General features: G+C 37.8%; 1 protein-coding gene across 1 annotated transcript in view; it reads right to left on the reverse strand.

Moving 5' to 3' along the window:
• Nucleotides 1-13,469, reverse strand: part of GUCY2F (guanylate cyclase 2F, retinal) — a 90,107-nt gene that overhangs the window by 37,536 nt on the left and 39,102 nt on the right. Inside the window, exon 7 of the mRNA XM_047082130.1 lies at nucleotides 9,611-9,700. Within this exon, the coding sequence (XP_046938086.1) occupies nucleotides 9,611-9,700 (90 nt within the window). The remainder of the gene's footprint in view (nucleotides 1-9,610; nucleotides 9,701-13,469) is intronic.

A 13,469-nucleotide genomic window follows, 5' to 3' on the forward strand; every position in this document is an offset into this window, starting at 1 on the left:
GGAAGCTTCTATAAGGTGGGCTGAAACCTCCTTTAGTCTCCTAATATTTAAGACACAAAGTTGCCACAAACACATGGCTGGTGTTTTCCTCAAGATATTTGCCAAACGTAGAAGCATCATGGGGTAAGGGTAGAGGCCAAAGAGTAAAGACCAAAGGGTACGAAGCATAGTCTGAACATACTAATCTTTCAAAGTGAAGAATACAGAGCTCTGCAGGCTTTTCAAGGGACAGGCTTGGGAAACATAACAGGACTAGAGGTGTATTGAGTCTAATTAAAACTACAACACACCTTCGATTCAGCTCAGTCTCTGATTAAATTAATGTGATTACTCCCTCACCCTACCCACCTAACAGATGAAAAGAAAAAAACCCTCATTGGTAGAACATATTACCTGGAGCCTCTACAGTGTCTTTATATAAAATATCTACCCACATAATAAAAAAAAAATTACTACATATTTGAAGAGCAGCAACAATGGAAGACAGAAGACAATGGAACATGTCTTTAAATAATTCATAGACAAGAAAAACCTGATAAAATATGGAACAGTATTTTTAAAACCATGAAAGCAGTAGAGAGTGAACAAGAGCATAAATGGAGGTAAAATTAAACCTGAAAAGCACACTAAAATAGGTAAAATTGTGTTTGCATTTGTGTTTGTTTTGTTTTGTTTTAATGATTTTACATGCACCTCAAACTGCATATGAGTTAAGGGCAGAAACTGCATCCTGGCAGGTTTGAGGTGTAAGAAAGCAAAGTTTTGAGCCAACAGGACACCTAGAAAGTCAGGGAAGAATACCTGGAAGGTGATGTGCTGTAGAGCAAGTTCAATCCCAAAATATGCATATAAAATTTATTCAAAACTACATTTATCATTGTGAGCATTTAATAAAGTATATAATTGTGAATCTTTATGTTGTACACCTGAAATTAATATAATATTGTATGTCAACTCTACTTCAATGCAAGTTTTTTTTTTAATCTTCCCAAATCTTTGGCTGAATTTTAATCTTTGCATGCTTAGGGAAAGTCCCAGGGACCCTATAAAAAGGCAACAACTGAACCTGCAAGTATGGACCAGAGATTTTAGTTACTGCATACCACATGGGAGAAGAAGTTGAAAACTGAGTCTAGCCAAGACAACTGCCTGCAAAAAAAAAAAAAAAAAATCATTCTTCAGAGCAATATAACAGAATCCAGAGTTTCTAAAATGTATCATTCATTATATTCAGCAATCAACCAACAAGTCTTAGATATGCAAAGAAGCAGGGAAATGTGACCTATACTCAAAAAAATAAAAGCAATCAGTAGAAATCAACCCTGAGATGATAGAGATGTTGCAACTAGCATAAAAAAACTTTAAAGCAGATGTTACAAAAATAGTTGAGGACTTAAAAGACAACATATGCAAAATAAATATACAGATAGGGAACATCACAGAGAAACAGAAACTATAAATATGAATCAAATGGAAATTCTATAGCTGGAAAATATAATAACTGAGGTTAAAAAAATTCACTAGATTGGCTTAGGAGATGACAGAAAAGTCAATAAACTTGAAGAGAGATCAATCAAAAATACACTAATCTGAAAAACAGAGAAAAAAGGATTGGGGATAAAATGAATAGTCGCAGGGATCTGTGTGATAATATCAAGCAGCCTAGCACATACGTAACTTCAGTTTCAGATGGATACAAGAGAGAATGAAAAAGAAAAGAAAAAAGAAATAGTAGCCCCAAATTTCTTGAATTTGTTGAAAGACTTCCATTTAAATATCCAAGAATATCTTCATTGAACCCCAAACAGAAGAAATACAACCTAGGAACATCACACTCAAACTCCTGCCATTTGAAAATCAACTTAAACATCTAAGAAGCTCAGTGAACCCTAAACAGATTAAACACAAAGAAAACTACACGTATACCCATCATAGTCAAACTCTTGAAATCTAAAAATAAACTTTTAAAGACAGAGAATATATTTTTTAAAAATCTTCATGATTAAAAAAAATTTTCACAGAAAATCAGAAATAGGGACATGTGTGAAAAAACCTTCAGGTAACATCAAACCCAAGAGTAAAACATTAAATCATTTTCCTCTCGGGCAAAGACCAAGGCATGGATGTCTTTCTTCATCATTTCTACTCAATACAGTGTGAAAGCATCAAAACACTGATGAGAAAAATTAAAGAAAATGTAAATAAATGAAGATCTATACCACGTTAATGGACTGGAAAATTCAATATTGTTAAGATGTCCATCATTCCTAAGTTGATTTACAGATTCATACACTTCCTATCAAAAGTTCCAGAAGGTTTTGCTTAAGTAATAGAAGCTGATTCTAGGATTTATTGAAAATTAAAATGAACTACACTATCCAAACAATCTTGAAAAAGAACAAGTTGGAGGAGTTTACACCACTTGACTTTAGGACTTACTCTAGAGCTCTGGTAATTAAGTAGTGTGATATTGGCAGTAGAGTACATTAATGAGTTAATATAACAGAGTAGAGAGTCCAAAAATATACCTACACATATATAGTCAGTTAATTTTTACCAAATTGAAAAGTTAACTCAATGGAGAAAGGAAAGCTTTTTTAAAGCAGTTGTTAAGGAACATTGGATATCTCTATGGAAAAGCAATGAACCTTGATCATTTTCTCAGTCCATACACAAAAAAGTAATTCAAGATGGGTCATCGTCCTAAATCTAGACTCTTGGAATAGGCAAGGATTTCTGGGCAATAAAATGAAATAATAAACTGAACTTCTTCAAAATTGAAAATTTTGCTCATCAAGAAATGCCACTAAGAAAACAAATAAGCCACAGACTTAGAAAAAATAGTGTAAAACATATATCTGACTAAAGGTTTATATCTAGGATACATGAAGAATGTCTCTGAATCAAAAATTAAAAGACCAAAAAAAAAAAAACACCCAGCAATTTTGTATTAAATGGCAAAAAGTTGAATGGGCAATTCACAAAAGAAGATACACAAATAAATTATAAACATATGAAAAGGTGTTTCACAACTTTAGCCACCAACAAAATGCAAATTAAAACCACAATAAGATACCACTTCACACACACCAGAAAGGCAAATATCAAAGACAGGTGCTGCTGAGAATTTAGAGCAAATGGAACATCCATATGCTTCTGCAAGGAGTGTAAAATATTATAACCAATTAATTAGAAGAACTGTTTGGATGTTTCATATAAAGTTACATTTGTCTCTGCTCTACAACTCATCTAGTCTATTTTTTTTAAGATTTTATTTTCATAAGTTATCTCTACCCCCAACATAGGGCTCACACTCACAACCCTGAGATCAAGAGTCACATGCTCTACAGACTCAGCCAGGTGCCCCTCAGTTAGTCCATTCTTAAGTATTTACCCAAGAGGAATGAAAACATATGTTAACAAAAATACTTATAAAATATTTATAGTTGCCTATTAAAAGATGTTCAATATCACTAATCATCAGAGAAGCAGAAACCAAAAAAATCAAAACAACAATGATATATCATGTCAGGCCCACTAGGGTGGCTACTATTAAAAAAAAAAAAAGCAAAAAAAAAAAAAAACCAGAAAATAACAAGCATTGGCAAGGCAATGGAGAAATTGGAAGCCTTGTGTACTGTTGATAGGATTGTAACTAAATGGTGCAACCACTATGGAAAATTGTATGAAGATTCCTCAAAAAATTAAAAATAGAGCTGCTATATGAATCAGTAATCCTACTTCTGGGTATATATCCAAAGAATTGAAAGCAGGGTGTCAGAGAGATATTTGCACACCCATATTCAGAGCAGCACTATTCACAGTAGCCAAGAAGGGGAGCCAACCAAAGTGTCCACCAAGAAATGAGTGAATAACATACAATGGTGTATTATTCAGCCCTAAGAAGGAAGGAAATCCAGTCACATATTACCACAAGGATGAATCTCGAAGACATTATGCTTCATGGAATAAACCAGTCACAAAAAGACAAATGCTATGTGATTCCTCTTATATAAGGTTTCTAGAGTAGTCAGATTCACAGAAACAGAAAACAGAATGGTGGTCAGCAGGATTTGGGGGGAGGAGAAAAAGAGAGTTGTTCCTTAACGGGTACAGAGTTTCAGATTTGCAAGATTAAAAAGTTCTGGAGATCTATTTCACAACAATGTGAAAATATACTTAATAGGCCTGAACTGTGTATTTAAAAATAGTTAAGGAGGCACTTGTAATGAGCACTGGGTGTTTTATGTAAGTGATGAATCACTAAATTCTATACCTGAAACTGAAACTAAAGTTGATTCATCATAAAAAAAAGTTAAAATGGTAATTTTGCGTTTTTTCACAATTAAAAAGAGTATAGTTGCCTTATACATTACACCAAAAAAACTAGAAAGTAGCCAAATGTTCATCAACAGGAGAATGATAAACTGTGATACATTTATAAAATGAAATACTACTCAGCAATTTTAGAAAATGAACTACTATTACCTTCAAAAACATGAATTAATCTTAAAAGCCACTATGTTGAGAGAGAAAAACCAGAAACATAATAGTACGTGCTGTATTATCCTATTTATATGAAATCAAAGAACAGAAAAAAATACTAATTTATGATGATAGAAATCAGAAAAGTGGTTGCCTTTTCTGACAACCACTAGGTTGAGTAGGGATAGGAGCAATGACTGACAAGGGAAACAAGGAAACTTTCTAGGATGATGGACACTGCATTTTGTTTGGGGGAGTGGTTGCACAGATATATGCAACTGTCAAAATTCATTGAGTAGAACATCTAATTAAACCTGAATAAAAAATATATTTTAAAAACACAATGATACTATGTGAAATGAGCTGGCCACAAAAAGACAAAGGCTGTATGATTCCACTTACATGAGATAGCTAAATTCACAGAGACAGAAAATAGAATAGTGGTTACAAGGAGTTACAAGGAGGGAGTGGGTAAGGGGAGTTGTTTAATGGATACAGAGTTTCAGATTTGTGAGGTGAAAAAGTTGTGATAATCTGTTGCAAAGTAACGTAAACATACTTAACACTACTGAACTATATACTTAGAAATGGTACACTGTGTTATGTTTTTATCATAATTAAAAATAAATATTAAAAAACAAAACAATGAGGGGGCACCTGGCTGGCTCAGTTGGTAGAACATGTTGACTCTTGATCTCAGGGTCATGAGCTTATAGCCCTACCTTCCGCATAGAGATTACTTAATAAAATAAAATTTAAAAAACAACATTGAGATACCCCTATAAATCCAGTAGAATGGCTAAAACTATGAAGACTGACAGTAACAAATATTGCTGATGATGTAGAGCAAAGGGAACTCTTACAACTTGCATGCAGGAAATCAAAATGGGAAAAGGTTTGATAGTGTCTTATAAACTTAACTGTACACTATACGTTAACATAGAAATTCCACTCCTAGGTGTTTAACCAAGAGAAATTAAAATGTGTCCATAAAAAGACTTGTAAAATAAAAGAGAGACGTGCGTAAAGCATATTTATAGCAGCTACATTCACAATAGTCAGAATTGGAATCTGCCAAAATGCCCACCAATAGGAAAATGCATAATTAAATTGTGCTATAATCATACAATTGAATACTACTCATCAATGAGAGGAACAAGCTATTTATACACACACAATAACGTTGATTAATATCAGTTGGTATGTTGTATGATACTACTTCTATGAGGTTACAGAATAAGCAAAATTAATGTAAGATAGGAAAAATACCTGGAACACTGGGTTCCTCTTTGGGGGGGGGGTGGCACAAATTTACTGAAGAACACAAAGGAAATTTCTAGAGAAAAAAGAAATGTTTTTAAACTTTTTTTAAGTTTTATTTATTTATTTTTTAAAGAGAGAGAGACAGAGAGAGATTACTAAGTAGCCAGGGTATTAGATGGTACAGAGAATATGCCAATGGGGAAGAACATGAGCCTGGGAGACATGGCCTGATTTTTCTACATATACTTCTGCAGAAATCAGGGCCCTAAAAGGTGTTGAAAGTCATCAGTCCTTTGGCCTTCTGACTCCAGCTGTTTGTCTTTCAAGAACATCTGTCTCGGGGCGCCTGGGTGGCGCAGTCGGTTAAGCGTCCGACTTCAGCCAGGTCACGATCTCGCGGTCCGTGAGTTCAAGCCCCGCGTCAGGCTCTGGGCTGATGGCTCAGAGCCTGGAGCCTGTTTCCGATTCTGTGTCTCCCTCTCTCTCTGCCCCTCGCCCGTTCATGCTCTGTCTCTCTCTGTCCCAAAAATAAATAAACGTTGAAAAAAAAGTTTAAAAAAAAAAAGAACATCTGTCTCATTGTACACGACTCTTTTCTATAGCTGGCTCCCCAAGATCTGCTTTCAAGTCTGGTTCCTGGTATCCAGTCCCAAAATTTTAAGATCATGAAGGCACATAAGTAGTCAAGGCAGTGTTGGATGCATAGTGATAGCACAGTCAGATCTGCCTCCTGCCCCATAGAAGCACTAGAAAGGAATTAGGGCCTCTCACATGGTAAATTCTGGAAAACTGTGGCCTTCTCCCTAGAACTGAGTTGCTATCTGTACCTGACATGGCCACACAAGTCAGTAAGGGCACACATAAAAAGACGTCATGAGAATAATAGGAACCAGTTTTCTCATTATTAAAGAACAGAGTTACAATATGGAAAGGGGAAAGGACAAAATAAACTCTGTGGCATTCAATAATAATTAGAAGTATAAATATGAACTCATGGTTTTAGATAAATGATACATAGATAGGAATACAATTAAAACCCATACATGCACACTGATATAAATATATGAATAAATAAATAAATGGTAGAGAAGGTAAGGCTCTTTCTTACAATACAATACCAACCAATAAACATAAAAAGAACATAGGAAACTAGTGGGCAAAAGTTTGAAGAAAAACAAGATATTTACACAAACTTAAAGTATCTGTTTACAGATTATGTATGAATTACAGTGGGGAAAAAACCCAGTAACTCTATAGTGGAGAAATCTAGTAGATTTTGAAACCACCTAAACTAAGTAATCAAAATTAACATCACCAATAATGGGACAACTGATATTGTGTGCCTCCTAATAAAAAGCACTTTGAAAAGGACAATGCATCACTTCTGTAGTCTTCTGGTTGAAGATGCATAACCTAAATCAAACCATGAGGAACACGGGATAAACCCAAATTGAGGGACCACCTATCAAATAACTGACCTGAAGTCTTCAAAAATATCAAGGTGAAGGGGCACCTAGGTGGCTCAGTAGGTTAAGCATCCAACTTTGGCTCAGGTCATCATCTCACAGTTTAGGAGGTTGAGCCCTGCAATGGGTGAGCTTGAGCCCCATTATGGGCTCTGTACTCTCTCTCTCTCCCTCTGTCTCTGAACCTCGTGGGATTCTGTCTCCCTTTCTCTCTCCCCTTCAGTCACTGTGTGCTCTCTCTCAAAAATAAATAAAATAAATAAATAATAAATAAATAAATATCTTTTTTTTAAATAAAAAATATCAGGAGCCTGGGTGGCTCAGTCGGTTGAGCATCTGACTTTGGCCCAGGTCATGATCTCACGATCTGTGAGTTCGAGCCCCACATTGGGCTCTGTGCTGACAGCTCAGAGCCTGGAGCCTGCTTCAGATTCTGTGTCTCCCTCTCTCTTGGCCCCTCCCCCACTAATGTTCTGTCTCTCTCTCTCTCTCTGTCAAAAATAAATAAACATTTTAAAAAATTAATAAAAATAGAATAAAAAATATCAAGGTGTAGACAAAAACAGAGAAAGGCTGAGAAACTGTTCCAGATAAAAGGCAACTAAAGAGGCATGACAACTAACCACAATATGTGAACCTGGATTGGAAACTGGTCTGGGAAAAATTAGCTATAATGTATTTATGACCATTGATAAAATTAAAATATGGATACTAGTTACATAACATTATTGTATCAATATTCAATTTTCTAATTTTGATAATTATACCATAGTTATGTACAAGAATGCCTTTTTTAAGGAAATACACACTGATATATTTACAAGTAGAAGGGCAGATGTCTACGCCTTACTCTCAAATGATTCAGAAAAAATATAAATTTATAAGTAGAGAATGAAAAACAATTAGGCAAAATGTAAACACTTGCTTAATCTGGATAGGGTATACAGGAATTCCTTTAATTATTCTTGCACCTTTTCTGTATATTTTAAATTATATCAAAAGTAAAAATTACCCAAAAATCACAGACACACTGTACCTTGGGCCAATACCTATTGTTTTCTTTCCATACTTCTAGTTAATCAGCTCCCCCAAGTTTGACCCTGTTTGGCTCCAGACTTTGAATGTAGCTCTCTATTTAGCATCCTGGATCATCAAATGAGTGTGGAATTTCCTATTCTAGCCTGACTTTGGTCCCCCTTCTAGATTTATCTCTCATTATTTTACCTTCAGCTCCAGACATCAAAACCACATGTAAGAGAAATACCAAACCATAACATCTCATCTGACCCCTGGGGTTCATTCCATCTACCATGGGCCACATATCTTCTATTTCCCCATTTTCTTTGTTTTTTCACTTGTACAGTATTCTGGATGTGTATCATTCATACCTCTTGGATTGATTTGAACTTGCCTGCTTCATAAATGTGAAGAAATCTATCATTACTTTCTAAAACTCCCATTCTCATGAGTCTGAAGGAACCAGAAACAGTCTCTGTAAATCTTTATGGACTCACAGTTCAAGGAGGTGCCAAGATTTTAAATGGTTTGGGAGGAGCTGGGGTGCCTGGGTGGCTCAGTTGGTTGAGCATTGGACTCTTGATTTTGGCTCAGATCATGAATCCAGGGTCATGAGATCAAGCCCCAAGTTGAGCTCCATGCTGAGTACAGAGCCTGCTTCAGATTCTCTCTCTCTCTCTGTCTCTCTCTTTCCCTCCTCCTCTCTCTCTCTCTCTCTCTCAAATAAATTTTTAAAAAATGTTTGGGAGGAATCATCATCACCCCTGATGTAGCTACACACTGCTTCCTTAAACAAACCATCTAAGGACTCTTTAAACATAATTAGTGGGACTGGGGAAATCATTTTTCTTATGCAAGAAATAATCACAAAATGACTTTTCCAGGCCTGGCAACTGAAGATTTTGAATAATTGTGGGTTGTCTACTTAATCATAATAGCTACTATCTTACAAAGAAGGTATATGTCAGGAAATGTGCAAGATTCTTTATGTGTATTCTCTCTTTTAATCCTCACGCCAACCCTTGGGAAGTAAACATTAATATGTATATATATATATATATATATATATATATATATATTTTTTTTTTTTTTTTTTTTTTTTTTTTTTTTACAAACAAGGAAAGTAAGGCCCAGGGAATGTAGGTGACTTGCCCAAGTTAAAACAGCTCTGAACTGGTAGAGCTGAGAATTGAATCCTTCATGTCCCTTTGACTTCAGAGCCCATACATTCTTCCTTCACAGCATCACCCAGTCATATCAAGCCAATAGCAATCCTGCAGTTTCCCTGCACTGATTTGTTAAGGGGACTTCCTAACAGCTGGTGTTCGTTGCTCTGGAAAAAGGATTGGTTTGAGTAGGTAAATGAGGGTTTCTCATACCATTTCAAACATATTACTTGCACGTGCTTTGATGGACTTAATGTCTCCAAAACCTCCAGAGGGGAACTTCTTCAGCCATACCCAATCACCCTGGAAAGAAAAGGAAGAGGGGGTGATAAGACTTAGTTGCCAACACCTTCAGAGCAAAGGCTCTTCCATACACAGGGTTTTTAATCTGACCATCAAGTCAAACATGCTTTGTTCCTCCCCCATTACCCTCCACCACACGGGACACTCTGTGTTTGAGGTAAAAATGAGGCCATGCGGAGAAGTTAAATGTAAGCTCCAACTAACTAAAGACAGGGAAACCACTGCAGGTATGCAGACCCCAGAAAAGCAATGATACCTCTCTCCACAATGCCTCCCTTCAATAACTGCAGGAAGCGCTAGGTCATTTCCTTTATTCATAGCTAAGTGATGTAGCACCAGGTTCTCTGCGATTAATGGTGATGGTTGTGATTCTTACTGCCTCGAGGCATCTGTGTTGGGAGATGTAGGGCAGGAGACAGAATGCAGCGAATGTTGTCTGCATTTACCTTGATCCATTTTTCTCTCATGGGACAGGCCATTTTGGGGGAACTCTCATGCTTCAATCATAAACCAGTTGGCTTAAATGTACCTTAAACATTTCTTATCTGGATGCACACATGTACCACCGTGGTAATAGGAGTAATCTAGACTCTTCCAGAAGTCCTTTTGACTTTCGAACCACAAAGCAGCTATTGCTAAGGCGGCGGTCAAGTCAAAAACCAACAATTATCTTATTGTCTTCACTTTAACACCAGGGCCTGATAGATAACTTTCCTCTACGTGCATAGCCTCAAGGATTCATCAGTCATGAAGCCCTATTTAGTTTCTGTCCGACCCGAATTTTTTGAAAAAGCAATACAAATATAGATCCCTTTTTCTCCATAATAATAATAATGCCTTACATTTGCACAGCGCTCTTTACTCTTCAAAGGGCTTTCACATCTATTACCTATAGCCTGGAGATTCCATTTCAGGCTGCACCAATTTGTCATCGAGTAGAGATAATAAAGCAGAGAGCTCTGTGCAGTCAAATTCCAAGAATAAGAGAGTGTAACCACTCTCTTATTAAGGAATATATCCAGCTGTGGTACTGCATCTAGAGACCTGCCAAAGGCAAAGGCTAATAATGGGAGCTGCAGGCATCTGAGTTACTCGCCCGCACTTTGTGTTACAGGGCATCTTTTAGCCAAGGAGCTTGAAACCCTTTAACTAGAGGCCTTCAGCCACTGGGCAAAACTGTGCCAGCCAGGCTCAGCACCCACAGAGTCTAGCAAGGCAGTCCAGGATCAGTGTCTGTCTGTGGCAGAATGGTCGAGCACGAAAGGCAGCCTTCCTAGACTCTTGCTCAGAAATTCCGTGAGTGCGGCCCCAGACCAGCTGCCTCGTGATCACCTGGAAACCGGTTAGAAAGGCCAATTCTCAAGCTCCACCCCACACTTACTTAAAGTTTATTTATTTATTTTGAGAGAGAGAGAAAGAGAGTGCACAAGCAGGGGAAAGGCAGAGAGAGAGAATCCCAAGCAGGCTCTGCACCACCAGTGCAGAGCCCGACACAGGGCTCAAACTCACAAACCCTGAGATCATGATCTGAGCTGAAGTCGGATGCCTAACTGACTGAGCCACTCAGCACCACCATACTTATTTATTTAATCATAGAAGTCATGAGGGCCAGACATGAGCTCTAAGTTGTAGCCTTCAGAGGACTTTGCCCTTTAGAAGGATCAAAGCCAAAGTTTAAGCTGAAAGAAAAAAATTCTAAGCTGAAAGAAAAAAATTCTAATTGGGAATTCACAAAATCAGCAAATGTGTAGGATATACCAGTGGACAATAAAGCTTCCCACCATCTTTGCAACTATATTACTTGGGCCATGGTCACTATTAGTTGTTATTGCACCTTTGTGCTAATTAGAAAGGGTGCTTTCGGGGCACCTGGGTGACTCAGTCAGTTAAGTGTCTGACTTTGGCTCAGGTCATGATCTCACGGTTCATTGGTTCGAGCCCCACATCAGGCTCTGTACGGACCGCTCTGAACCTGGAGCCTGCTTAGCTCAGAGTCTGCTTCGGATTCTGTCTCCCTCTCTCTCTGCCTCTCCCCCACTCACGCTCTGTCTCTCTTTCTCTCTCAAAGATAAACAGTAAAAAAAAAAAAAGAAAGAAAGAAAGAAAGAAAGGGTGCTTTCCCTCAAGTAAAAAAATAGATATGTGAGAATATTCTTTTACAGCCTGTGGCAGCCCTGTGATGTTGGGCAGGAGCCCTGGCTGTATACATACATGCACGTGCCACACTCTTGTTTACTCATACATTCTCCAGATACCAGGGAACACATTCCACTAGTAGCATGGATACTCTGCATACCACCAAGCCCCAGAGCCTCTTTGTCAGGTTTGGAGTCAAGCTGTAAGGGTGGAGGTGAGAAGCTGAAATTGGACTTCCAAAGCTATTGGGCAGGAGACAGGAATGACCTCAAGAAACTCCTAGGGAATAGTCAAGATAGCATATAATCAGGTGCACATATGTTTACCAGTGATTACATATGTTCATAGTCAAGTGTGCTAGTATAAATGTAGGTATAAGAAGTTCCCACCCCCCACCCACCTCGTTCCAGAGCTAGGCTAGGAGACCAGGGCCTCTTTGCCCATTCCTTCACCACTCTCATATAACTTAGTATACATCTATAATGTGAATAGCACCCTCTTAGACATGGTGCCCTTGTTCAGTGCACAACCTGAACATCAGTACTGAGACTCTGCCAAAACCCAGTACCTGATACCTTCTTCCTGGAGTCAGCCATATTATAGACATGGGTTACCCTTCTCTCTGACTTATTAGCTTTTAGAGAGAGTTAAGTAGAGCTTTTTTCCCAGCCAAATCACCAAATTTGAGAGCTGGAAAGGGTCTTGGATATCCCTATTCTAATCCATCCATATTTTGATAAAGAAACTAAAGTCCAAAGAGATTAAATGACTTGCCCAAAGTCAGAAGGCTAGGTAGTAACAGGACCAAGGTCTTCCACTTTCCACTTGATTGCTCTTTTCTCTCATGGGCTTTCTTTGGTTTGGGGGATTTGTGTGTGTTTGTTTTAAGATTTAAATAATTCTCACAAACTTTATAAGCAAATTTTTATTGAGACTCTGTGTGTCCTACTTCATGAATAATGAGGAAACGAAGGAAATGGGCAGGTTTTATCTTCACCACACATACACTATTTGTTTTGTTTTGTTTTTGTTTTAAGAGAAAGAATGATAAAATAGTTCATTCATCATTTACTTTTTAATTAAGAAGAAGAGACATCAAACTCTACCCACTAAAGTTTTTAGAAGTAATTTAAAGTCCATCAGTTTTGCACTAAGGCCATGGAGCATTAACTAAGAGTCAAGAGAACAAGGTCCTGGGACACCTGTGTGGCTCAGTCGGTTAAGCACCTGACTTCAGCTCAGGTCATGATCTCATAGTTCATGGGTTTGAGCCCCGCATCGGGCTTTATGCTGACACCTGGAGCCTGGAACCTGTATCACATTCTGTGTCTCCCTCTCTCTCTGCCCCTCCCCTGCTCGTGCTCTCTCTCCGTCTCTCAAAAATGAATAAATGTTAATAAAGAAAAAAGTTAAAAAAGAGAATGAGGTCCTGGACCTGGTTCTGCCTCAAACTCAGGGGTGACCTTAGGGCAGCCACTTAATCAGCCTGAGCCCCAGTTTTCTTATTGAAAGAGCTGGACAATTGTGTGATGAGAGAGATGGTTGGTGGAAAGGAGAGGGGGGTGGGAGAGAGAGGTATAAGCGATATAGAAGAAAGTGGGAAGGCCTCCTGGGTGGCTCAGTTGGTTAAGCA

This window comes from Lynx rufus, unplaced genomic scaffold (genome assembly GCF_022079265.1).
Source record: "Lynx rufus isolate CCGP_SWC_20201006 ecotype Redwood Valley unplaced genomic scaffold, mLynRuf1.p SCAF_19, whole genome shotgun sequence".
In the NCBI taxonomy this organism is placed as follows: domain Eukaryota; kingdom Metazoa; phylum Chordata; class Mammalia; order Carnivora; family Felidae; genus Lynx; species Lynx rufus.